The sequence below is a fragment of the Mytilus trossulus genome, chromosome 1, assembly GCF_036588685.1.
Source record: "Mytilus trossulus isolate FHL-02 chromosome 1, PNRI_Mtr1.1.1.hap1, whole genome shotgun sequence".
NCBI lineage: Eukaryota > Metazoa > Mollusca > Bivalvia > Mytilida > Mytilidae > Mytilus > Mytilus trossulus.
This window is the reverse complement of record NC_086373.1, coordinates 43,210,575-43,233,877: the sequence shown is the minus strand read 5'-3', so window position 1 is coordinate 43,233,877 and position 23,303 is coordinate 43,210,575. Positions and strand designations below refer to the sequence as shown.

The 23,303-nt window shown below is 31.6% G+C and overlaps 2 protein-coding genes across 2 annotated transcripts in view; one reads left to right on the top strand and one right to left on the bottom strand.

Annotated features, from left to right (window-relative positions):
• Positions 1-5,657: 5,657 nt before the first annotated feature.
• On the bottom strand, positions 5,658-9,592 carry LOC134725049 (EF-hand calcium-binding domain-containing protein 10-like). The gene is made up of 4 exons (XM_063588549.1): positions 9,420-9,592; positions 7,669-7,833; positions 6,737-6,827; positions 5,658-5,807 (listed from the first exon to the last, which is right to left on the bottom strand). Exons 1-4 carry the CDS (start codon positions 9,544-9,546, stop codon positions 5,765-5,767), a joined length of 426 nt encoding a protein of 141 aa, XP_063444619.1. The 5' UTR covers positions 9,547-9,592; the 3' UTR covers positions 5,658-5,764.
• A 125-nt stretch (positions 9,593-9,717) lies between these two features.
• LOC134725023 (integrator complex subunit 13-like) overlaps positions 9,718-23,303 on the top strand; it is a 74,794-nt gene continuing 61,208 nt past the window's right edge. Inside the window, exons 1-4 of the mRNA XM_063588509.1 lie at positions 9,718-10,274; positions 18,484-18,549; positions 20,610-20,794; positions 22,384-22,464. Coding sequence (XP_063444579.1) covers positions 10,053-10,274; positions 18,484-18,549; positions 20,610-20,794; positions 22,384-22,464 — 554 coding nt within the window. The 5' untranslated portion in view covers positions 9,718-10,052. The remainder of the gene's footprint in view (positions 10,275-18,483; positions 18,550-20,609; positions 20,795-22,383; positions 22,465-23,303) is intronic.

The following is a 23,303-nucleotide window of genomic DNA, read 5'->3' as shown; positions in this document are numbered from 1 at the left end:
TAATTATCAATATTAACCCTGTGCCTTGAATCAGATAGACATGCTAAGCAGATGAGGAAATGTGCTTTTAATTTTATATGGGCACATGTCATCCCCTCGGACACACTTGGACTCAAGTGCAATCAGATTTTGCATGTGCTACTAAACTTTAGCATCTTATTGAGAAAGTATCAAATACTACTTTAAAATCTTGATTTGACAGTAATCAAAACTGATGTAAGAAATGTAACACTTAAGACATGCTCACTACCACAAGACAACAGGGGTTGAAGTAAAAAAAACTTTGCTCAGTGCTGGGAGCACACAAATCATGCTTAAAACATGAAATCCAACATTTTGATTGGTTAACTTTGGAGTATTGAAAACACAAAAATGACTCAATTTGTGTAATAAGGTCTGTTTCTTGGATACCATAAGCAATATGTGAATTATGTTTGGTGTACACATGTATGTTATGATTAATTTGTACAGGTCTGTTTTGCAGTGTTTATTTGTCCCTCACCTCATATATAATGATGTCAATTTTGTTTAAAACAAGAATGCACAGGCTGAAATGTCTCACCTTCCTTACAAACCATTGATATTATGTTGATAGTCCTAAATGATAACCTTTACTACACATATTACATAAACTTAACATGACCCAAGAAAATGAGGTCAAGGTTGTATAAACCACACCAAGCAGAAATGTACAGCTTACAATCCTTCCATACAACAAATAAAACTGACCAATTGCTTATAGTTGAAGTGAAACAGACATAAACACATTAACTTAACACTGAGCAATGAACCATAGAAGGTCAAGGTCAAATAAAAGTTGAGAGACTGACATGTACATCAATAAATATTTTTTATACACCATATATATAGTTTACCTATTGCTTACAGTATTAGAAAAAAGACCAAAAATAAAAAACTTATCTTTGACCATTGAACCATGAAAATGGGATAAAGGTCAGATGACACCTGCCAGTTGGACATGATGTACAACTTACAATCATTCCATACACCAAATAAAGTAGACCTATTGCATACAGTATGAGGAAAAACAGACAAAAACACAAAACTCAATAATAACCACTGAACCATGAAAATGAGGTCAAGATTAGATGACACCCGTCAGTTGGACATGTACACCTTACAATCCTTCCATATACCAATATTCTAAACCTATTGTTTATAGTATCTAATATACGGACTTGACCACCAAAACTTAACCTTGTTCACTGGTCTATGAAATAAGGTCTAGGTCAAGTGAAAACTGTTTGACAGCATGAGGACCTTGCAAGGTACGCATATACCAAATATAGTTATTATATTACTCATAGTAAGAGAGAAATTAACATACCGGTAACAATAAAAAAAAATGTTTTCAAGTAGTCACTGAACAATGAAAATGAGTTCAAGGGCAATGGATGTGTGACAGACGGAAACTCTAACATTAGGCATCTACATGTATATACAAAGTATGAAGCATCCAGGTCTTCCACCTTCTCAAATATATTGCTTTTAAGAAGTGAACTAACACAGCTGCTGCCAGATCACTATTTCTATTTCAATCTTTCTGTGACAATGACAATTATGTGAACAATCACAGGTCACAATACTTCCTTAACAATAAGCAAACTAATACTGAATTGTAAGCTGTAATTGGCTTTGTTATGACAAATGATAATTTTTTTTTAAAAAGAATACCAACAGCCTAATTTGTGCTGCAATGATGAACATACAACAACAATTGACAGACAGAAACAAATGTAAACCACTTGCTTACAGGTTACTGGCATGGCATGGGACTAGCGTCTACCGGCTTGGTTTGTCATGTTTGAAATTGGAATAATATCTACAGGCTCGGTGTGTCATGTTTGACTATTTAATTATGTATGGTTTGGGATATTCATCTACAGGCTTGGTCTGTCATGTGCCTTGCAGTTATAAAACTTTCAAGTCAGGTTTTTGTACTCATACATATACTCTAAAATCAACCAAGCAAAATGTTGGATTTCATGTTTCAAGCATGATTTTTGTGCTCCAAGCACTAAGCAAATTTTTTTTTCTTTCAACTTGGTTTATCATGTCTGGAATTGAACCGGCATCAACCAGCTTGGTTTGTTATGTTTGGTATTGGACCATCTACTAGAGGCTTAGTTTGTCATACAACCTGCATCTACAGGCTTGGTTTGTCATGTTTGGCATTGGATCAGCCTATACAGATTTATAATGACATTGGACTAGTGTCTACAGACTTGGTTTGTCATGAATGTCTGACATGGGACCAGCACCTTCAGGCTTGGTTTGTCATCAATGCCTCGCATGGGACCAGCACCTACAGGCTTGGTTTGTCATGTATGTCTGGCAAGGGACCAGCATCTTCATGTTTGGTTTGTCATGAATGTCTGGCATTGGACCAGCATCTACAGGCTTGGTTTGTCATGTAAGTCTTGCATGGGACAAGCATCTTCAAATTTGGTTTGTCATGTATATTTGGCATGGGACCAGCACCTTCAGTTTTGATTTGTCATGAATGTATGGCATAGACCCAGCATCTACAGCATCTTCATGCTTGGTTTGTCATGTATGTCTGGCATGGGACCAGCATCTTCAAGCTTGGTTTGTCATGAATGTATGGCATGGGACCGGCATCTACAGCATCTTCAGGCTTGGTTTGAAATGAATGTCTGGCATGGGACCAGATCTTCAGGTTTGGTTTGTTATGTATATCTGGCATGGGACCAGCATCTTCATGCTTGGTTTGTCATGTATATCTGGCATGGGACCAGCATCTTCAGGCTTGGTTTGTCATGATTGTCTGGCATGGGACCAGCATCTTCAGGCTTGGTCTGGCATGGGACCAGCATCTTCAGGCTTGGGTTTTCATGAATGTCCTGCATGGGACCAGCATCTTCAGGCTTGGTTTGTCATGAATGTCTGGCATGGGACCAGCATCTTTAGGCTTGGTTTGTCATGAATGTCTGGCATGGGACCAGCATCTTCCGGCTTGGTTTGTCATGAATGTCTGGCATGGGACCAGCAACTTCAGACCTAGTTCGTCATGTTTGGCATTGGATCAGCATGTACAGATTACTGGCATGGGACTAGTGTCTACAAGCTTGGTTTGTCATGTATGTCTTGCATGAGACCAGCATCTTCAGGCTTGATTTGACATGTTTAGCATTGGATAAGCAAATGCAGACTAGGTTTATGAAATTATCAGATATAAAAAGATTTGGTATGAGTGCCTGTAATGGGACAAACATATTTACATGCTTGGTTTGTCATGTTTTTCATTGGATTAGCATCTTAAGGCTTAGTTTGGTTTGTCTTGGGATCAGCTTCTACATGCTTGGTGTGCAGTGTCTGGAATGGGACCAGCATCTAAATGATTGGTTTGTCATGTCTGAAATGGGACCAGCATCTACATGCTTGGTTTGCAATGTCTGGAATGGGACCAGCGTCTTCAGGTTTGGTTTGTCATGTCTCTGAAATGGGACCAGCATCTACATTATTGGTTTGCAATGTCTGGAATGAGACCAGTGTCTATAAGGCTTGGTTTGTCATGTCTGAAATTGGACCATCATCTACAGGCTTGGTTTGTCATGTATTTCTGACATGGGACCAGTATTTACAGGCTTGGTTTGTCATGTTTGGCATTAGATCAGCATATACAGACTAATTTTATCATAGATATAAGAAAATGTGGTATGATTGCCTGTAATAGGAGCATATCTACAGGCTTGGTTTGTCATGTTTGGCATTGGATCATCATCTAAAGGCTTAGTTTGAAGTGTCATGGGATCAACATCTAAATGCTCGGTGAGCAATGATTCCAGAACCAGTCTACATGCTTGGTTTGTCATGTCTGAAATGGTACAATCATCTACCGGCTTGGTGTGCAATGTTTGGTATGGGACCAGTGTCTACATGTTTGGTTTGTCATGTCTGAAATGGAACCAGCATTTACAGGCTGGGATTGTCATGTCTGAAATGGTACCAGCATTTTTGTCAGTTTTCAAGCAGAAAATGTCTGGTGTTGAGACCAAAATTCTTAAGTTGAATTTATGTAAATATATTGATTCCAATTTCATCATTCTTCATTCAGGATATAACAAATGAGACCTACACTTGAGACAAGTATGCAACCATGAATTGAGTTGGCATCAAACAAGAAGATGAATTTGAGTTTTTTTTTCCTTTTCCTTTTAAGTCAGGAGCATTAATTAAACAAGTAACTTTTAAAATTACCTAAATAAGTAATGTTGAAAACGAGGCTATTTTAAAAATTACTTATATAAGTAACTTTTCTAAATATTATTTTTATAGGAGACCAATTATACAAATTTTACTAGATTTAACAAATTTTTACAATTATCTGGTTAATTTTCTCATGCAATATAAAATCTAATCCTTCTGAAACACTAATTGCTTTTCTGATGCACTTATCTTTGATATCTTTGCTTCTTGGTCAAAGGTTGGTCTCTTGGGACTATTAAAATATCGTTTTCCTTCAAAATCTTGAAGGTAGACAGATATAAATAGATAGAAACTTATGAATTAATTAAGACTTGAAGTTATTTATAATTTGTAACCCAAAACAATTACATATGTTCCTTAAATAAGTGTTATTATTAATTATTTCAAAGATGTACAAAATTACTTTTTCAAGTAACATTTTTGTCATTATTTTAAGTAACACTTTATGTCTATTCTCCTCTCAAATCTTTCAAATCTTAAATTTATGATATAAAATGATGTAAAATTCTCGAAAACTACATTAAGACCTTGCTTCTATTGAAATTAAAAATAACTCTATTGGGTAATTTTATATGCTTGAAAAAATTTTTTTACCTATATAAGTTAAAGTAACTAAAAAAAGTTTCTTGTTTAAGTAACGCCCCTGACTTTTTAATATTAAAGCATGCACTTACAAAGAGATTGCTATATCATATGTTCTACTCATCTGGAAATGCATGTATTTCGAGCAGAAAAAACACAAGTACATTTTTATGTGTATTACTTCATAATGTCTTCTTGCCTGATTAGACGAGTTGTTTATTTTGTTGGTTGTTAGGTTGCTTACATAAAACTGAGAATGGAAACAGGAAATGTGTCAAAGATCTAACCTATTTAAAGTGCAGAAGGCTACCTAAGGGTCTTCAACTCAGCGATATAAAATCCCACAACCAGAGGCTGGCTTCAGCTTGCTGAATTTTCAGTTTCAATCATTATCTTTCATGCTCATGTAACGATACCATTTTTGGTATGGCTGGTTTGCAGCAACAACAAAACGAGTCGTACGGGCATGTACAAGGTAATAAGGTTAAAAGGTTTGTAAAGCAAACGTTGTCAAATGAAAAGGATTTAAATGACTTTAATTTATCTAGCAAATCGATGCTATGCAACATGCATCTTTCAAGTCTGAAAAGATCCGGAAATGTGGATGTATCAATTTGATTGTAAACTACGAAATGATGTAGCACAAAATAGTTCTTGGTGCTGCAATAGCTTAATCATTTCAAAACAAATCAGTTTCAATCATTATCTCTCATGCTCATGTTAATACATTGTACATAATGACTTATAAAGTTTCGCTTTCTCTCTCTCTCTCTCTCTCTCTCTTGTAAACTCTGTTCACCAATTCAATTTTCAAAATTTCTAGAAAATATTAACAATTTTATTATTAAAAATTCATATATTTACAAAATGATAACAATGAAAATAGAAAATATACAGTAATAAATTATGAATTTCTTAATACTGATAATGTCTATGATTGGAATGTCGATGATACTTGAGTTAGGCCAAGTCGTCTGAAAATAGAAAAAGTCATATGTATATTAAATTGGTAAGTATATTTCATTGAATAAATTCAATAACATGATTAAAACAAAAACCTTTTTTTAAGTGAGTAATCTGTTTTATCTATTCTTTACTAGGTGTCTTTCTGTGTATAATCTTTAGAAGAAATACATGTACAGTCTGCATGGTCAACAGAAAGTTTTAACATATAATGAACAGATGTATGTGCCTTCATATTGGTAAACTACCTCTTTTGCTAGAATGTGACATACTGAATTAGACTTATCACTGATTTGTGCTTACATTGTACATGAGTAACATGACAGGTGCTAAATGAGGAGCAGGATTTGCTGACCCTTTCAGAGCACCCTAATTTTTGATTTAATGGGGTTCTTGTGTTTTGTATGTTTTTTTGTCTTTTAATTATTTTTTTTACCATGGAAAAATCAGTTTAATATTGACTATTAGGTTTTCCCGTTTGAATGGTTTAACACTAGTAATTTTGGGGCCCTTTATAGCTTGTTGTTCGTTGTGAGCCAAGACTCGGTGTTAAAGGCTGTACATGGACCTATAATGGTTTACTTTTTTAAATTGTTATTTGGATTGAGAGTTGTCTCATTGGCACTAACACCTCATCTTCTTATATCTATATATTATGAAATGTATGAGTTTGAATATTCTTTTGGTATCCTTGACCTCTCTCTGAGAGATATATATTTACTAGTGCTGACACCCAGTTAGTTTTTTGTCTTTTTTATGCATATCCCACAACTCCTTCCATTTGTTTTTATTATCATTTAAAGAATGCTTCATCAGCACATCCTATTTTTTTTAGTATTGCTTTTTTTAATGACATTTGAGAACATCACTGTAATATAAATCAAGCAGTTTTTTGAAATATTGTTAGAGATAAAACTGAGGAATTGAAATTTTTACTTACGCTTCTCTTAAAAAAATATCAAATGTAATTTTTTCATCTTCTGTACCCTCTGGGACTTCTGGAAAGTCTTTAATACCTAATGTGGTTAAAGCTGGAATAAAAATTATAGAGTATAAGCAAAAATCATAAATTATCAAATTCATTAGTATTTTTGCACTATACAACTTAAATGTACATGCATAGGTAGCACAACATAGGTCTTGGTGGTGCAATAGCTTAATCATTTCAAAACGAATCAAAAGTACAATGCATTGTGTTCTATATAAACATTAAGTTATAATCAGGATACAGTTTCTTTTGTCTTTTTTTATTCCTATAAAGTACGTGGTATTATAATCTCATGAAAATCCAACAAATATGCCTATAAGATAATAGACAGCTTCTATTGCAGTTTCCACATGTATAAGATTGCAGAAACACTTTAGTTATGTTCCTGTATGTATTGTTTTGTTTGCTGCAAACCTGAATTGCTACTGATAACTGTTTCTGCTGGGGTAACTAAAATTTGTTATTTGTAATTTGTATTTCTAAATAGACAAGTGACCCATACATGTATATTTGTTTTCCTTAATTTAAAGCTAGCTCATCCTTCAGATAATCACATGTAAAAATTATTTAAAAAAATACAAAAGATTATTTTTATAAGAATGTCAATAAAATAAGAATTTTTATCAATATCTGTGTTTTTGCTTGCAGTAATGATGAAAATAAACTGAATATGTGTAAAACTGTCATTATTTAAATTCATTCACATTTAAAAAGCGTATATGTATGCATATATTGAGAAATATCAAAGGAGTAAAAAAGCTATTACATTTGTACTCGTAAAAAAAGTATTGAATTTTTGTATATGTTGGGATCTGCTTAAGTACAGTTTATTCTGTACATGTAGCTTTTAACATGTTGTTTACTAATAGTTTTTATTGTTATACCTTCCATGTATTGCTGGAGTGTAATAAAGCCACGTCCTGTAGGATCCAACATTCCATAAATAGACTGTATATTTGTGTCATCAAACAGACATGGAAAATCTAGTTTTGTAGCTCGAGATTTCTGTAACTTTTCTAATATTTCAATCATGTGTTTTTTGGGCTCATCTGTGAAAAAAAATTTATAAGATAAAGATTATCAAACATAACGGATAATGCAAATGGATATGCACTCATATATTATGATTTACTTACATTCTAATAGTTATTTTTGTCAAAACCTAACAGTGGCACTGCAAAATTGCATAATTAACAAATTTGTAATTATGAGAAGCAGGAAGGTCATGAATTTGTCCATCTAAAAAGAAATGCACATGTTCTAAAATAGAGTTAACCCCTCTATAGCCAAGTAATCACTGTAAAGGAAAAGCATAATTACATATACATGTGTATATGTTTTAACAATAACATTTGCCATAGGTAATCATGTTAATGATGTAATATCAAGACAAAAAAATACAGAAATTCTAAGTCACGTACATTTAAAAAAAACTCTTCTGAAGGAAATAGAAATATTCAAAAGTTTTTTGTTCAATTGACACCTTCACCTGAAATAAACTCACTTTATAAAACAAGTATGAATTAAGTCTTAAGTCATCTCTAAGCTAGTGGTGGCTATTTGGGTTTAATTATGTTTGTGTAATCTTAGTTGTTGCATAGATATAATAGCCATAGATAAAGATCTGAACCCACATCAAAAGCAAACGATATATGTTTTGTATAATTTTATCACCCTCTTATTATATACATGTCATGCTTTGTGTTAATTAGCCTTCATTGGCAATTGCCATCTTTCGATATCTAATCAATTGTGAATCTGGAGAGTATTATGTCATTCTTGGGTAGTTTTTTTGGGGGAATGTTTATATACATGCTTAAAAAACAAGTAAAGGTGATCGATGTTTATATTGTTTCTGTCTGGTATAAAATGTGATTTCACTATTTTGAATCTCTATGATAGTGTGACATATTCTTGGTACTTCATCTATGGGTTGTTGTTTATCTTTCAATCTAGGTCTGTTTGCACCAAAAAAAAAACTCCCAATGTCGTCCCCCCTATTCATTGTCCAGTAAAATACAGATAAATTTGTGAAATACAATGAACTGAAATCATTGGTTTTAAACAAGGAGAAGACGTAATGAAAACGTAAATATACATAATTTTATTTTTGTGTATTGCCGCATTAAACAATATTTTTATTATATTTATTTAGAATAAGTACTTTTAAGATTTCAAAAAATTTCTTGTCGCTAAATACACCTTATCGCTAATCACGGCTGACTCGGACGCTTGAACTTTTGACGCAATAACAACAATCACTTTGCCTGTAGATATTTTGTTTTATGATGTCAAAATTTTATGGGAACCTGTGTGATATCTAGTAATGGCAGATAAATATCGATAAGGTGTATACATGTAGTATTTTTATCCTTTTTGTCGCTTTTTGTGAGATCCCCCTTTTCACGTTGGCATGCAACACATTCACACCCAGCATCCATTTGAAAGTTTTAAATCATGCTTTAGTCAGTGAATGGTATTACATAAATTAAAATATGTTTTTCTCTTCATTGTTTTAAAATAAAGAGGAATGCTGACATTGATTCTAAAAACATAAACAAATGTTCTTTTTCTTTTTAATAGGACTGATTAAATAACATTAACATAGATAGGTCAGATATATTTTTTAGTGTACCTGGTCTATTAAAAATCAATTGTGATGTCAAATTATTGAACAATTCTACAATCTTATGATCGTTTAAGTATTCTTTTGCATCGGCATCTCTGCCTTGCCATGTATTTTCTGAACCTTCGGTAGACATCTTGATTTACTCTGTGTCGTCTTGGAAACAATCAGACAGCAGTAAATCAATAATATTTTTTTGATTTAAATAACTGTTACGAATAGAAATCCCTCTATCTAAAATTCCATTGAAATATTCATTATATGATTTGATTTTTCCTTGAATACAAAAACATTTTCTTACGGGACGTAATACGCGCACCTGCTGTACTTCAAGATGGCTGCGCCCAGTAAAGCAAAACAATGAATTTTTCTTCCTATATTTACCATATCATGCAGTTGTTTCTGGTTAAATACCAAAATTAACAATCTTTGTCAAAGACAAAAGGGATTATTATTAGACAAGGACTTTCCGTGTTGACCAGTAATTGAATCCATGATTATTCATAACTTTGATGCAAATTATATTTAAAAATTTGTCAGATGATTGAGACATAAATAATTTATGATATAGTGTTTGAATGTTGACCTAGGCCAGGTGTTATCAGGAGAGACTTTTACACAGGAACTGCAAATAAACTAAAAATGACGTATCCAATAGAACACAAAACTGTGTTTGTGCTTGATAGATCTCCTCATTTTGCCAAATCTTGCAAAGAAAGCATTGAATATGATGCACTGTCTAAAGTTAAGGCACCAGGTGTTATCCCAGCTGCTCCAATCACAAAGTCACTCTGGACATGCAATGTTGAAACAATGGTGGAGTATATGAGAATTGTGTTTGATATTTTTCCCGGCACACGACTGGTAATGAAATCTTTAGTTGTATTTCTGCTTAAATCTCAGCTAGTTACAAAAAAAAATAAAAAAATTCAAAACTTTATAAATGAGGCACATAATTGTTTCAAGCGGTCTCACTAATTAGCGACAACAATAATTTTAGCGACAACAAGCCTCAACAAGCGACAAGAAACTATTTTGCGACAAGAAAACATATTTTTTTTAATTAAAATTAATTATTGCAAAAAATATGCAAAAGAAAATAATTTTAGCGACAAGAAAGTTAAAATTGATAAAAATATTATATTCCATTATGCCCCCTCCATATATATCTCCATTCGTTTATTCATACTTTGACTTTGATAAACAGATGCATACATTATCTTATACATATTCTTCATATTTTATAAAAATAAAAAAATGAAGCTCAATCTCTTTTTTCTTCACAAATGTTTAATTTCTTCATCTACCAATATATACTAATATAAACTTCACAATCTCTTTCTTCCTCACAAATGTTTCATTTCTTCGTCTATCTATATAATAAAACATTTTAATTAGACATATCTGCTCGTATATTTAAAAAAAACATTACATATAAATTTCTATATATATATCTAATAAAAAAAGTGTTTTCTTGTCGCTAAATAGTCTTCTTTGTGTAATCATACGTTTTTTGATTGAGTTAAGTCTGCCAATTGATATTTTATCGAATGTTTTTCTATGTTGTGATGTTATGCTATTGTTTCAGTTAAAGGGAGATGGTTTGGATCCATTAAAACGTTTAATCCCGCTGCAAATGTTTGCACCTGTCCTAAGTCAGGAATCTGATGTACAGTAGTTGTCGTTTGTTAATGTAATATATACGTGTTTCTGGTTTTGTTTATATGGATTAGACCTTTGGTTTTCCCGTTTGAATGGTTTTTCACTAGTAATTTTGGGGCCCTTTATAGTTTGTTGTTCGGTGTGAGCCAAGGCTCCGTGTTGAAGGCCTTACTTTAAACTATAATGGTTTACTTTTTGAATTGTTATTTGGATGGAGAGTTGTCTCATTGGCACTCACACCACATCTTCCTATATCTATTCTTGTCGCTTGTTGTCGCTAAAATAATTCTTGTTGTCGCTTGTTGACGCTTGTTGTTGCTAATTAGTGAGACCCGTTTCAAGCTGTGTTGTGCAATCATACAAAATACCTTTTCATATGTACAGTGTACTTTTATCAATGTTTATAATAGTAAGTAATTTTTAAGTCTGCAGTGTTTCCAAATATAATTTTCCTGAACATTCATAGATATAGGAAGATGTGGTGTGAGTGCCAATGAGTCAACTCTCCATCCAAATAACAATTTAAAAAAGTAAACCATTATAGGTCAATGTACGGCCTTCAACACAGAGCCTTGGCTTACACCAAACAAGCTATGAAGGGCCCCAAAATTACTAGTGTAAAACCATTCAAACCGGAAAACCAACAGTCTACTCTATATAAAAAACAAGAAATGAGAAACACGTATAAATAATATAAACAAACGACAACTACTGTACATCAGATTACTGACTTAGGACAGGTGCAAACATTTGCAGCGGGATTATAACGTTTTAATGGTACCAAACCTTCTTCCTTTTTCTGAAACAATAGCATAACATCACAACATAGAAAAACATACAATAAAATATCAATTGGCAGGCTTAACTCCATCAAAAAACGTAAACTAATAAACTATGAACGAATAAATTTAATCTGCGATATCTGAATGTAAATGCACAGTTAATTAAATATTAGGGATAAACATTCAAGGTTAAAATGTAAACAAACAAGTCCAAACAAAGCCATAGCAAGACACCACTGCGAAGTACATGCATTTAACTCTACGAAAATTATCACATTTGAAAAAAAAAAAGGTTTGAAAAATACAGGTAAATCTTGAAGTTTATACAAATTTAGTATTTAAAGTGAAAATTAGAAGATGTTCCAAATAATCAAAGCTGGTATATAGACAAGTTCCATATAAATATAAAATAACGAAAAAGCATACGATTTGAGAGAACTCGCAGTTACTGACAGCTAGTTAAAAGCCAAAAACAATTAATAATAAAAAATCATGCATCATTTGTACATTTGTATTGCACCAAAGATATCTTTTATGTACATGTATGTATGAAGCTTGCTATAAACCATCTGTGTGTTCTATGATCAGTAGCTTAAAGAAATATACTTTTACACATGTTACATGTATGATCAAATTCAACATCCAAATTTTAAAAAAAAAAGTGAACACAGAAATGGGTTAAATATTCTTTTTATCATAGACAGAGGAATATTTTGATCTATTTCTTTTGCCATTTATTACCTAATTTAAGAAAACATTGTATTTTAAAATCTCTTTGAATTTAGGAAGAAAAAATTTCTGCCCTTAGTTTAAATGAGTGTACTTACAGGTGCGTAGCTTCCTATACGCTGACACGCAGTTGCGTGCACATCGATTCGGCAGGCAAAAAAAAAAATGGCAAAATAAAAATTTATAGATTGAAGTTTAAAGGAAACACCTATGTTGTCACTTTTTTAATAAATGAAATATCATCAAATAACGGCATTTGGTTTGAAAATACATTGTAAAAGGTTTATTTGAGATTATGACAAAATCGGACAGTTACTTGAACCTTTTACATAATTTGAATTTGCAATACTCAGTCTAAGACATGTATTATTGGAGCACATTTTACAGTGTACGGTTCATCAGTTTGGAATGAGATGTACCAATCGGCATTATAATTATTAGAACCCTTCCTTATCGTTGAAAATATCGGCGGAGGTGATGTGGTCGACAATCATCCTTGCAAACACACCAAAACAGTATTGGAAAGACTCATTATTTTTTGTGTTCATAGACCATATGATAAGGGAACTGGAGAGTGGAGTCGAGTCTGGTATTATCAGAAAATCGCTTCTTTGCGCTGTATCTGCTTCATCGTGTTGTAAGAAATATAACAAACGAACAAATCTCAGCATTGTCTGAGACATACGAAACTGACCTGGCATGTAATTTTGACGAATTCAATTGGGAGGTCGCTCGATGCCGACACGTATCGCTGGTTTATAACAGCTCGCGAGTGCTACCATGAAGATCTATCAGTGTAGTACGTATGTTGAAAACAAATGTACGACCAACAATTAACAACGACAGGTACTAGCATTATTGCATATTCATCTGGATTTGAATGATTTGCAGTGTGAATATTGACAATTAAAGTAATAGAGAAGTTTGCCTAGACCCGAAAAGCAGATTTTGGAGGATTTTGGGTAAATTCTGTATCACAAATATGTGTTGTTTAAGTAATACTCTATTCAGAATATTTATTTATAGTTTTACATTCATAATTCATCCTATCTACACATAGCTCCTCTTTTTACCGTCCTATGACCGAAAACCAAAAAAAAAAAATTTGCTTAAAAGGGTCCCAAAAATTGTTCACCTCGCTCCGCTCGGCAGTAGTTGCTTGCACATTGTTTCTTATAAGCTACGCCCCTGACTTATACATTTCCTTGGTTTGCTTTTTTAAGACTTCGATTTTAATATTGGGGAAAAAATTTGCCAGAATAAATAATATTTTATTTCACAATTTACATTTTGTACCTCTGTTTATCAAAATTTAAATCTTATTTGTACATGTTGTAGTTCAAAGTTTAAAAATGTTTAGATTTAAAAATCATGAAAAGAACAACTGGGACCACACAGAAACATGCATGTTTTAAAAATTGAATAATTTGGCAAGAGTAAATTTAAACAAGTACATACCCTGGTTGACATATTTGAAAATAAACAGTTCAGTTATAAAAACAACCAATTGTAATATGCATATTTAATGATTGGACTATCTTATCAACAGATCAATACAAATAACGTGAGAATACACAGACATTTAGCACAAAATGATGTTTGATTTCACTATTCAGCGGATTTTTGGTACTTTCAACAATTTTTAAATGCAGTATAAACAATATGTTGAGATAGATTGTTAATGTTGTCTCAGCAACAGTTTTATGAGATCTGTAGTAATCTTTTTTTTAGAATGCTTGTTTTTTTAAGTAAAGAATTTTGTTTGTCTTTGAGCAATGCCAATTACTAAATTCATATATACAAATTCAATGAATCACAAAACATCAATATCATCAATATGGAGGCTTGAAATAGGAAATAGCAAATATTATGTTTATAATTGTCCCTAAGTGAGGAACAGAACAGAAATGAACAAGAATGTTTATCTAATATCATGCTATTTTCACATTTCCTGACTGGTGTGAGAAAAACATTTCTAATCTCTAGTGAAAAATTTGTTCTCAGCAAATGATTGGTCGAAATTTTATTGTGACGAAAAATTGTCTTTGTTTCTTCTGAATTTTCCTATTGTGATGTCAAGAAAAGGCAACCATGTCTGATGACGTTACATAAAAATTACACAACTTTCTTTATATCTTTGAAAAAGAAGGATAAAAATCATTAGAGAAACAGATTCCACCACTATAACTTGTGTACTATGATATTTCTCCACACTCGACAATTAAATTTTAACTATTTTAAAAGCTCAGCAAAGCCTCACGCTGTTGACATTATTTTCCTTTAAATAATTCAACACACACAGTTCATGTGTTCGTTATCCATCTCTAGCTAAAGGGTTAAATTGAAGTTCACATGAATACATGCATGTATTCAATGAGGTAGAATTATTCACTTGCAGGTCATCATTCATCATCAATGTTTCTTAGGTTATTTTGACAAAATCAAACCATACCACCCATTAAAAGCGAATTATCATTTCACTATTTCACTTTCATTTTAAAATCATATTTTAGATTTTTTTATACATGTATACCTAATGTAGCAACATGATGTACCCCTTAAGGGGGTTCGCGGGTCTAAATCATTTATATAGGATTTCTCTACATTTTTCTATAAATGAACTTTATCTTAAAGTTAATAGAAAAATAAAATAAAAAAGTGGGGTCACCGTTCATTTGCGCTCACAATCTGCCTTCGAAAGAAGCATACATTTGTGTAAAAGTGGGTTTTTTCTGTTGAAGTAATAGTAGAAATAAAGTTAATATCGAAATAAAAAAAGAAATTTATTACAGAAATCGCTCAAATTTTACAATAATTTAGTTTAAGTACAGCTTATATGGAAATTATATTAAAAAATATAGGTCACCGATGAGTTGAAAAAGATATTTCAATTTTAAAGCCAAACTATGGCATTTTTTCACCAAAGGGAGATAATTTGGAACTTTTTCAATGATGTATACATTTTAAAACTCATTTGGGGCACACACGAATTAATTGTTTTGAAACATTTTTGTACCATATGATAAAGTAACAACTACAAAAGGTAACACATAAAATTTGTAATGAAAACCCAATGTTTGATTTTTTCTGAAATTTTTATACCCTCGAGCCTCCTTAAATAAAGGAGTAGGTCCGGTAAGGACCGATTTTGGCCTCAAATTTCAGTTTCATATGACGAAAAATTTTGACCACTTTTTTAAACACTTAAGTGTCTGTTTCATTTGATTCAATTATTTTTTGTGAAAGATTTTAACTCATTTAGTCATTTAAAACGATCCGATTCAAGCTAAAATATGAAAAATCTACCAAATATGCGAAAAAATGTCACTTTTCAGATGGTTTTTGTCAAAAATGAAAGTGGCCGCATCCGTGTTCATCCTCAATCTTTATATATGTTATGTATGATCATAAAATACAACCTCCGTTTTTTATATTTTGGATGAACACGAATGCGGCCACTTTCGTTTCACAAAGAAACCGTCTAAAATTTAACTAAAATGCTGGAATTGCGAAGAATTCAGTAATTTGTCATGACTTAATGGTGCAAGTACTCAATATATGTGCATTGTGTGGTAAAAAACAGCCAATATTTATGTAGCAGAACCATTCTACTATTCAATATATAACTAAAAGTGTACATTTTAACAATTTTGTTAAACTGCTATATTTTGGGGCCAAAAAGAGCTCTTACCAGACCTACTCCTTTCAAATATGATTTAAAAAATAAAAGTAAGACTAACATTGATATAAAAATGGATCATTGATTTAAACCTCAAATGATAAAATTGATTATTGTTCATAACTAGTAAAAGCTCTTGTATCACTTCTATTATATTAATTAAATTTAGATTAATTGATCATGTTGATTGAGCAAAAATTATTAATTAAAACATGTAAATCATATATTTAGTTGAACCATACAACATCATATACTTTTATTGTCTTTGGATATACTTTAATTAAGATTTAATACATGGTTTATAAGTTCTCTATTGTTGACTTTTTAGCTAGACCTTCTGCTGTTGTTTTTTCTATGGTCGGGTTGTTGTCTCTTTGATTTGTCTTTTAATTATGTTTGGTTAAACCAAAGTGTAGTTTGTAAAGATATTTTTCTATTACAATTAAAAGAAAGAATGCTTGATGCATTCATTAGTGAAGTAACTGTGTTTTTTGAGAATTCAAATAAATGTCATTTGTATAGATAAATGAATAGTACACACACATTGCAATTTTATTTAGATAGACCTGTAAATTATATATACAAACCATACATTTGTAAATATCGTATATATCAGCTCATATATTAAGCATAGAAACAGGCAGATATTATAATGTTGATAAAAATAATAGACTATGTGCATGTTCAAATTGTAATACTAGCTCTATTGAAGATGAATACCATTTTATACTTGGAATGTAAAAAAATATAGTCAAATTCGAGAAAAGTATATAAAAAAGTATTATTGGAGGAATCCTTCTACATACAACCTTATCCAGTTGTTATCTGTCAGAAATATTAAAGAATTGATTAGTTTAGGTATGTTTCTAAAATCTGCAGAAAAAGTTAGAATTTAATTGCAGTAAATAATATTTTTGTTCTCACTTATTTAAGTATTATATCATTCTCCGCTCGTATTTCGTACTTTGTATTATGTATGTATTATATATGTTCTTTCATGCACACTCCTATATTTATATATATTATATATCTCTTATAAAATTCTTATATGGGTGTATAATTGTGTATATGTATCCTATAAGCTGTATTGCTTTCAGAATAAAGTATTATTATTATTGACACATTCCCCATTTCCATTCTCAATTTTATTTAATCACATGATTTGGGGGATAAAAAGTGGGTGTGGATCAACAAACGTGCACAACACATGCACAATAAGAGATATCAAATTAATTAATTCAATACCCCAGAGGTTTACAACCGTGAGGACTTAACAACACACGTTACTTGACATGTTTCAGTATGAACAATACATTCTTGATATCCAATATATAATTAATTAATAAATTATTGAATAGATTATCACCTTGAGCAGTAACAGCTACGTCTAAGCAACACACGTTATTTGACATGTTTCAGTTTGATATAGGATTACCTTGATAAACTTAAATTATTATGAATTATGAAGAGCAAAATATTATCAGGTGATCTTATATTAAAACATGAAATCTAAAAGTAATGTGTTATTAGTGTTGGTAATTTTTTTTTTTATAAAAAATGAATTATGGTTGATATGAAAAAAGCATGGAAACAGTTCAAACTTTAATGTGATTTTGATGAGTTTTTGCCCTAATTTTTTTTTTTTAACCAATTTTAAATTGATTGATTTTTGGTGTTTTAAAGCTACTTTTAAGCACCACATTAAGGCTATCTAGTGGTGGCCAGTTTTTATTGGTGGAGGAAGCTGTTGTGCCTGGAAAAACCATGACCTTTGACAGGAAAACTGACTATCCTTGTCAATTAAGATTGGAGTCGAGTGCACCCGCACAGGCTGGGTCAAACTCACAACCTCAGTGTTGACTGGCTAGTGATTTCAGTAGTAACTAATTAAACCACTAGGCCACCGAGGCCCCTATCCAATTTAAGTTCAATGTATATTTGTATTGTTTCTTGAAAACTATAATAGATAGATAACTGCAAGCAGAATAAATGTTAAAAAATGCAAGGTCTTCAAAATTGGCAAGATGAACCATAAATTAACCTCTTATATAGGAGTTATAGCCCTTTAATGGTGATATTCATCATATTTTCCTATCATTTTTGCGTTTTCATCTTTGAAAATTAATACATATATATTTTTTTTACCAGTAATTGAGGATCTGATAGAAGTATAATTGAACTCTTATTTTACATGTAATTACATTTTCAATTGATATTTTAGATCCAGGTAGTTGTTGGAGAGCAGTCTCTGAACTCATGGTCAAATAAAGAACAGAATATACAACAGGTTTGGGTCAAATATATATTTATTCTTTGTCCAAATATTTTTGTTATACTCAAATTTCATTTAGTAAGTGTTCAATTCTGTAGAAATTGTTTCAATTGCTGTTTCAAAGATTTGTCAGCTTTATATGAAGTTGAAATGAAGGAACATATGTTATGGTATGTAAATTTATTGTCAATTTATCTGTATGAAACTGTTTCACCTTAGTCTCCTTAGTTCAACTACATGTATTAACATTGGGAAAAATCTGCCAAAAAGTATATCAATTTAAATATAATTGATCAGTGACAAGAAAATTGGAAAAACACATGGATAGTTTATACTTTTTAAACAATCTTTTATTTGTAATATTTATAGAGCAATTGATTATTTTGTATACTACATAATGCTGCTCTTGTTACACACAATATGTGCCTGAGTTTTTAATAAACTTGTATTGCATTGTATTGTAATGATTACATTGAAAAATACATGGAATTGTCATAAGGATCCTGGTGATGATCATAGAGAACATTTTTTTGGTTCTTTCATCATAATATATCCTCAACATTTTTATCTATCTTTTGACTGTTGGATCATATACATCTACCCATTTTAATTTTTTTTCCAAAGTTGAGATGTTTTATGCTAGCAGTAATAGTGAATTGTTCATTTTTTAGCTCACCTTTCCTAAAAGGAAATGTGAGCTTTTCTCATCACTTGGCGTCCGTCGTCGTCTGTCTTCATTAACAATTTTTCAAACATCTTCTCCTCTTAAACTATTGAATGGATTTGGATGAAACTTAGCAAGATTGTTCCTTAGATTATCCTGCACAAAGTTTGTGCTTCGATTTTTGATCTGTCAAAAAACATGGCCGTCGTTACTTAAAATAGAACATAGGGGTCAAACAACATTTTTTTGCAAATATTTCAAATACCATTAGGTTTATGCACATTCTGGTAGGTTGAAAGTGTTAAGCATGATGAGAGCTGCCTGTGTGCAGATTTTTGTGAAAATCTGTCCACTGTTTTATGAGTTAATGCCCTTTTTTGACATTTTTGGCTATTTTTTATGTTATTATTTCAAAAATCTTCTTCTCTGAAACGACTATTCAAAATAAAATGAAACTTGGGAAGATTGTACCTTAGTACAAGACCATAGAATGTGCATAAAGGAGGATTTTCTTGGATGGAAGTATTTAAAGTGAGATAATTATACTTACTTTATATAGATGTAAATATTTTTTCCATACATGCAAAGGGAGATAACTCAATAATTATTAATTTCAAATATTCTTCAGTTTAATAAAGCTATATGTAAATGTATGTGTATTCCTTTTAATTATTCATTAATAGTAGTGACACAAGATTGTGTGTCAGAAACCTATGCTGTGTTAAATATTTAATCACTATCTAAATTCAGAGCTGTTTCAAGCTTGAATTTAATGTACTAATATATAGTATATATGCCAGAATGGGATTTGGGGGTATCCTAATTGAATTCACTCACAGTTTATGCAATACTCTCTTAATGCATAAAAATTTCCACTCTCATCTGTGTCCACTCTTGTTGAACATACTTTATAAAGATGTTGTTATTGTTTTTTGTTTCCACACACTTACTTACAATATGCAAAGACAGATAACTCTAATCATTATTATACCCCAAAAAAACAAAATTTTGGGGGGGTGGAGGGTATATAGGAATAACTTTAAATGTTCTGTCAATTTAATATAGCTATATGTAAATGTATGTGTATTCCTTTTATTTAAAGTCATAAATAGTGGTGACACATTCATTCTGTGTTAAATAGTTAATCACAATCCAAATCCAGAGATGTATAAAGCTTGAATGTAGTGTAGTAAATATGCCATAATGAAATGGGGGGGGGGGGGGGATATCCTTAGTGAGATGACTCACAGTTTTATTCAAAACTCTTGTAATGCATAGTACTTTCCAAACTCATCTGTTTGTATTGTGAATCATCAGATTGACCTAGACTGTATCTTAATCAAGTGTAGGGCGAACTCATGCCTATTTCTTTACAGAGGTTCCTAAGAGGCTTGTTTTCAAACCATTGCAGGTTATGCTAGCATTGGGCCATGTAGGTCCACCAAGTGTGTGCAGTAAGGAAGATGACTATGATTTATTACACAGTCTTTCTCATGCTATTGAAGCATTATGTGAACAGACTGAGTTACAGCAGCAGTACAGTCCAGATGATATACAGAACAGAGGGAGAATCATTTGTTTGACTTCTGCAAGGAGGTAAGATTTTTACAATTTGAAGGAAAGACAGATTTGTAAAAGGGATTTTGTATCACATGTGACAAATATATATAGGAATACTGTTTATTTCATGATACATGTATATACTTATATAGGCCTTTAGCAATCTTTGTTTCTACCATCTGCTTGAAAGTCCTAATACCAAAATCAGAATTGAAAATGAATTCTTACAGGAGTTGTGTCCCTTAGAAATACCAATTCTCTCAAGTCAACAATTCTTTCAAGATATCAATGGAATATATTGCAAAGGTTTATTTATATCAGCAATGTCTCAGACAAATAAGAAAATATGCTGTTAATTGGTTATCTGGATATCATATTTTGAAGGGAAAAAAATCAGCCTCACACATTTTTTATTGAATTTATAGAAATATGATTGTAAGTGTTCTATACTGTGTTCTGCAAAGATGAATTTTAGAAGCAATTATTGCCTGATATAAGTGTTATATTCATGTTCAGTCCATAAATAAGTGGCAGATGACCGTCACTAATGAGCAAAACCCATACAGCATAGTTAGCTATGTAAGAAGAAAACTTATGGCTTGATTTATGTACAAAACAATAATCTTAGATCTTAATAATTTTCAATCTTTGTGGTTGTCTTTTTGCTGACAGTTTCTGCATTGATTCATTATTATTCATGAAGCACTATTTTTTGTGGAATTATGCATACAGGTTAACCACAAATTGAATTGTTCAACAAAATACAAATGCACAAAGATTGAATAGACTTGTATGTAAAATTAACCAAAACAACAAATTAAGTATCCAAAAAAAATTTATGGAAATTGATACTCAAGAACAAAAATGAAACATCAGTATGTAAATTCCTTTATTGATTTTCAGCTCAAGTATTCTATAAGGGCGATACAGCAGCTTCTGAACTGTTGCTGTTATTACATTTGCTATTAAATTGCACTTCACAATTTCATCCCTTGTTTTGATTGATCAGAATTTGTAAGAATATTGTTTTGAAGTTTAAAAAAAAAAGATTGCTCATTTTGTTCTGGTCAGATTTAAAAGTGTGGCAACTAAAAGTCAATATGTATTTGAATCTTATTGGTCATTTTTTTCTCCCTCTTCTCGTTTAAAACATTGAATAAAAGATTTGTAGAAAGACCATCTACAAGTTTCGTGTTTTAATACATGCATGCCTTTTTTTTTTTATTTTTAGATAATAATTTAATTTTTGATGTAACGCGTCTTCTGATTGGCTGACATTATTTTGTTATGAGCCCATAGACATAATTTAGTCATTTGACCGTGATGTCATCAACGTTTTTTCATGGTTTTCTACGGTTTAAAATGGAATTTAGAATTAAATTATAAGAAATAACTGTAATATTTTTTCTGTCTATTGGAAATAACATAAAAAATGTGGTGCACACTGTTAAATAACCCGCTACGCGCATTATTCAGTGTGCACCACATTTTTTATGTTATTTCTTCATAGACAGAAAAAATATTACAGTCATTCCTTAAATAAATCAAAGTTTGTTCTTATGTATTTTTTTTTGTTTGAGATGAAAATGTGAATGTTTATGATTAATCTATTTTTTGTTAATTAGTGAAGCTCAGATACGTATGTTTGAGGAGTATGTGCAGGATGCCATGAACCAACACAACAAGTTAGCCAGTGGTTCTGACACGTAAGTTGATTGTATGTTTAGACTAGCTGTGTTGTTGTATACATTATTTCACCAATTCTGTAATTGCCAGATAATTAGAACCACACCCTGGAAGTCTGCTCTGTACTGTCCAAGATTTTTATTTCTTTTTCCAACACTTGTGTGTCAAATTTGAATATGAATAACAAATTTGGGATGCTAGAAAAAGGTTTGACTTGAATTCCAATATTACCAAAGGGAGGGTGGGAATTACACATAATTAAATGTAACATTATCACTATGCACTGTTACAATGTTCAATTGTTTTCATTTACCCTGATGTTGTTTACTTAATTTTGTGTCAGATCTTTAATTGCTTTTTATACGACCACAAAACAATTTGCGGTCATATATTGGTATCACATAATCATGGTTGTCATCGAACACATTTGGTAACAGGACAATAACTTTTTAGTAGACGTGAATATGAAATTTACACACAATGTTTATAAACACAAAAGGAAGGTTCACCGTTGGGGGTTATGGCTCAAACCATTTAGGAATTAGAGGCATAAAAGGAGGAAAAACCAGGGTTTCCTGGTTAATGAACAATTACTTAAGACAATTTAAAAGCAGTGTCAGGGAGGTAATCCAAACACAAATTTTAATTTTAATTTTAGTTTCTTGTGTACAATTTGGAAATTAGTATGGCGTTCATTATCACTGAACTAGTATATATTTGTTTAGGGGCCAGCTGAAGGACGCCTCGGGGTGCGGGAATTTCTCGCTACATTGAAGACCTGTTAGTGACCTTCTGCTGTTGTTTTTTTATTTGGTCCGGTTGTTGTCTCTGAGACACATTCCCCATTTCCATTCTCAAT

Excerpts from the sequence above, each read along its gene's own strand:
- LOC134725049 (XM_063588549.1), bottom strand. The coding sequence starts at position 9,546 with ATGTCTACCGAAGGTTCAGAAAATACATGGCAAGGCAGAGATGCCGAT. Across the intron at positions 7,834-9,419 it reads ATTGATTTTTAATAGACCAG|ATGAGCCCAAAAAACACATG; the intron begins GTACACTAAAAA and ends TTTTTTTCACAG. Across the intron at positions 5,808-6,736 it reads GATATTTTTTTAAGAGAAGC|ACGACTTGGCCTAACTCAAG; the intron begins GTAAGTAAAAAT and ends TTCTATTTTCAG.